The sequence below is a fragment of the Brassica oleracea genome, chromosome C9 (assembly GCF_000695525.1).
Source record: "Brassica oleracea var. oleracea cultivar TO1000 chromosome C9, BOL, whole genome shotgun sequence".
NCBI classification, from domain to species: domain Eukaryota; kingdom Viridiplantae; phylum Streptophyta; class Magnoliopsida; order Brassicales; family Brassicaceae; genus Brassica; species Brassica oleracea.
The window spans coordinates 53,749,097-53,753,241 of NC_027756.1; the positions used below are offsets into that span (position 1 = coordinate 53,749,097).

At 34.3% G+C, this 4,145-nt stretch overlaps 1 protein-coding gene across 2 annotated transcripts; it reads right to left on the minus strand.

Annotated features, from left to right (window-relative positions):
* Positions 1-267: 267 nt before the first annotated feature.
* Positions 268-1,966, minus strand: LOC106317383 (putative homeobox-leucine zipper protein ATHB-51). Of its 2 annotated transcripts, XM_013755211.1 has the most exons (4): positions 1,922-1,966; positions 1,681-1,819; positions 756-1,111; positions 268-631 (listed from the first exon to the last, which is right to left on the minus strand). In XM_013755211.1, exons 2-4 carry the CDS (start codon positions 1,796-1,798, stop codon positions 413-415), a joined length of 693 nt encoding a protein of 230 aa, XP_013610665.1. In that variant the 5' UTR covers positions 1,799-1,819; positions 1,922-1,966; the 3' UTR covers positions 268-412. The 2 variants fall into 2 exon arrangements, with proteins under 2 accessions (XP_013610665.1, XP_013610664.1); XM_013755210.1 differs by having other exon boundaries at positions 1,681-1,937.
* Positions 1,967-4,145: the final 2,179 nt, after the last annotated feature.

The following is a 4,145-nucleotide window of genomic DNA, read 5'->3' on the forward strand; positions in this document are numbered from 1 at the left end:
TTTTACTTATTGATAAAAAAAATTAAAAAACCTAAGGACTTATCAAAAGTCCCACCCATAATCAACATTTTAACAAAAGTCCTTAACCAAAGTCCTAAACTACATAAACTAATTAAATACTCTAAGGACCATTCTAAAAGTCCTATTGATGCACTTGCTCTAAGAAGCCAGAAGTTGCAGGCAAGAAACACAACAACACATAAGGAAAAGGCAACTTTCAAATAGCAATAAGATAATAACTACTGTGGAATGAATATATTATTTGGCTTGGGACACAAGAACGTTCCATTTATGTTTTAAGAAAGTGCAGTGATATAAAAATAAAGCTTGTCTTAATCTAACACGACTTTAATGTCCCTACCAATCTAAAGCTCTGTCTAAGACTCTCTCCCTCTAAGATAAGCAAAAGCTATTACGGGAAAGGGGGCCAGCAAGAGGAAGCGATGAGCATCGGGTTGTTGTATTGATCAATACCGTAAATTTGATTTTCTCCATTGATTTGATTGTTGTTTAAATTTTCTGCTCTTGGATGAGCTATCACCACAGATGGAATCTCCGTCATGTCTTCACCACCGGAGATCTGTTTCTTGATCAATCCCTGGTCTCTTAGTAGAGCTCTTAGCTTCTTCACCTGTGGTACAAATCAAGTTGTGGGATGGGGTCTCTCTGATAGAATCAAGAACTAAGGGACAAAACAAGATAATGAAAATATTTATGATTAAAAATATTGCAATATGGTAAATGGTAGACTAGACCTCCTCGTGCAGCATCTGCTTCTCTCTAGAAACAACTTCGTACTCTTGCCTGAGCGAATCGTATAGCTGCTCAAGCTGCTTCGCCTTCCACCGTGCCCGGCGGTTCTGGAACCAAACCGCGATCTGACGTGGCTGCAAACCAAGCTCTCTCGACAGCTTCAGCTTCCTGTCTGAATCTAGTTTGATCTCTTCTTGAAAACTCCGTTCAAGTGAAGCTAATTGTCCACTCGTTAGTCTCTTCTTCTTTATCATCTCGTTGTCGTTGCTCGGAAATTGGTACGCATTGATTATCTTTTCTGATTCCGGTACAGAGATAACCGGTCCGATTTGCGCATCTGTCGGTGTGCATGAATTTCCTAGTGTAACACAAAAACAACAACAGCAAATAGTATAAGCGAATCACAACTTATCAAAAGTGACGGTTTTAACTTTAGAATTTGGATCCAAGAAAAAAGTACTCTGGATCCCAAGAAAAAGAAGAAATTTAAATATTAAATTTTCTAGACTGAAGATAAGAACGTCTTAAATTCTCATCTCAGAAAGAGTAACGATTTTAGGTAACATATATACCCCCAAGGTCTTTGGAATAAAGCCTATGAATACTTTCTCAAATAAATAGTTCACAACAAAAGAAAAGAACTTAGAACTTAAGAACACTTCCAAGAAAGAAAAAAAGACAAGTGAAAGTGGGAAAGTACGTTTTTTTCTACTTTATGGATTTGTTGGGACAAAAAAAAAAGGTTCACGGACTTGTCAAACGTGAGATCGATTTGGAACTTACAATATAAACGAACATTTTGGTGAATATATATATATGAATTGAAGCCTTAAGCCAAAAGAGATAGAACAATGTATGCATCTAATTAAATTAAAGAAACAAGAGCATCTATGTAGTCAAATGATATATAAATGTGTGCATATATACCTGAATAAGGATCATAGTTGGAGCTATGGAGCGAGTTAAATGAGCTTGACTCCGGCCATGGCGGTGGCATAAAAGCAACTCTCACGTTTTCTAAGTTTCTTGTCGTTGTCCATTCCATTTTCTCTCAGTTCTTGTGAATCTTAATATGTATAAGATGATATGAGAGATGGCTAAAAAGCATGAAAGTTATATATGATCTAATATGACGGAGAAATTGAAAAGAAAACTAGGGCATAATAACCTTTTTTGGAGGAGCAACAAACTGTGAGACTATGAGAGCATGCAGTGTACTCCAAAGCAATATATATTGTTGGATGCATTTAGGGGAGATATAGACATAGCGTGGAGAGAGAGTGAGATGTGTGTGTGTGTGTGTTGTGTGAGATTTTTTCACCTAACAAGGGAGCAGCCCAACTGTACCTTTTGTTTTGGAATGCAAAGATTGTAAAGGAAAGTGTGATATAATTTTGTCTTACATGCACATCATCAACATCATCCATATTATTTCTCTCATTTGTATAGGTTAACATATTTTGTTGTATCCAAGGGGTCAAGCTTGGAATTTTAACAAATATTTTCGAATAACTATTTTTCTTTGAATTAAGAACATACCAGGACACTTGGAAAATTTTCAGACCATGTGCCTATTTTAGATTAAAAAGAATTTTATTTACTAAAGAGATAGAGGTTTCAATATAAATCTAGTCATAAGATGATAAGAATAAATATTTTTTTTCTTAAGTAATTAAAGATGTATAAAACCAATAAATGATAATCACGTTCTATTTGGACTAACTATTTTAACAGGATCTTCTAAACTTGGAACGTTTTAACATTTACATAAGTCTACTTGTGGCATTAAAATTGATACCACCGTCTTAATTGACTGATTTTCTAGACGTGGAAAATAGATGTAGCTGAAAAGAAAAAGAAGATTTATGAGATTTTTATATAATATTTGCAATGTCATGTATTTTTTTTTTTTTGAGCAACTAATAACTTTAATATAAAAAGAGCATAAAAGCCTAAGAGATAGTTCAAACACAAAGCTGGGCTTTAGCAATTGAGTCCGCTAACCCATTAAAGTCTCTAGGAAGAAACGAGAAACAACAGAATTGAAAAGAAGAAGACAGAGAAACGATATCTGACAGTACTCCAAAAAGCTCTGGAGGTCCCCGTTTCTGGTTGATTGCTCTCATGAGCACTTGTGAATCTGATCTAAGTGAATTAATAATTTATACGGTGGGGTACTTATTTTTGTCAAAGTGAAGCTTAAAATGTGAAAGAGAAAGAGTGAAACGTAATTTAGTGGTCCCCCAAAACTCCACAAAGCTGACAATGTGGTTCCCTTTTCCATTGGTTATGCCTCCATTCTTGGTCCTAAGATTTTTTTTTGGTCCTAAGATTTTCAGTTATAGCTTTGTCTTATTTACACACCATCTATATATACCTTATATATATTTGTGTGTGTGTAAATTAATATACAAAAAGTTGTCACTTCACTTGTGGCAACTCCACAACCAGTTATATGTGCAGTAACCTGTATAGAGAATAGGGTGAGGCCAAAAGCTACCTTTGAAAGCTAAGAATCAACACAGAGAGCTATGTAGATCATCTATATATGAAGAGTATAATATGACCAATAAAAGCCAAAACAAAGAACAAGTTTGAAAACTAAGTCTCACTGTCCAAAAACTAAGTTTGAAAGCTCGACCCAAAAAAAAGTCTCATTGTCCTCATCTACTGTGTACTTTTTTTTTCTCTTTACCCCCCACATTCTTTTATTAACTTGCAGTTGAACAATCACTCTCTCACTCCATATTCAATTGCTTCTTAACAAATGCTTGATGTGTAACAGTGTTAGAGAGAAAGAGTGTTTGAGGGGAGAGAAGAAATTAATCTTTTTGTATGTTAAAAGCAAGTAGATAGGGTTTGAGCCGATTGATGGTAAGCAATGAGTTTTAAAACTAACGACAGTGCATAAGGAAAAAGGGAAGCTTTTGAAAGAGATGCATGAGACATTACAATTTTCGCTGTTTTTTAAAACTTTTTCTGAGAAATTTGAATGGACTTCGATGATTGCATTCATTGCGAAGGACTCGTTTGATAACAACTCATCATACTCTCTCTTTTTCTTGGTGAAATTCTACTATTTCAGCTAAAGACATCATAAAAGTCTTCGATATGGACCAACAAACACGTGTTTTATATACAACCCAAGATAATACGATTACGTATGTGTTAGGAGGAACAAGATCCACATTCTTCTCAAAATAAAATAAATTTAAAATATTTTTTTCATAAAGGAAAAACATCGATATTAATCATTAAGCATGAGACTTCAAAGTTTTCCTATCCATTTTGGACCTAACGACTCGTTTATGTTATAAGATGATCACCTCTCCTTCAAACTTTTGTATATTATTAAGTTACAAAAAAAAAAACTTTTGTATATTATTAAATAT

Coding starts and splice junctions, on each gene's coding strand:
- LOC106317383 (XM_013755211.1), bottom strand. CDS start 1,798: ATGGAATGGACAACGACAAGAAACTTAGAAAACGTGAGAGTTGCTTTT. Junction 1,112..1,680: donor CAACTATGATCCTTATTCAG/GTATATATGCAC, acceptor GTGTTACACTAG/GAAATTCATGCACACCGACA. Junction 632..755: donor AGCAGATGCTGCACGAGGAG/GTCTAGTCTACC, acceptor TTTGTACCACAG/GTGAAGAAGCTAAGAGCTCT.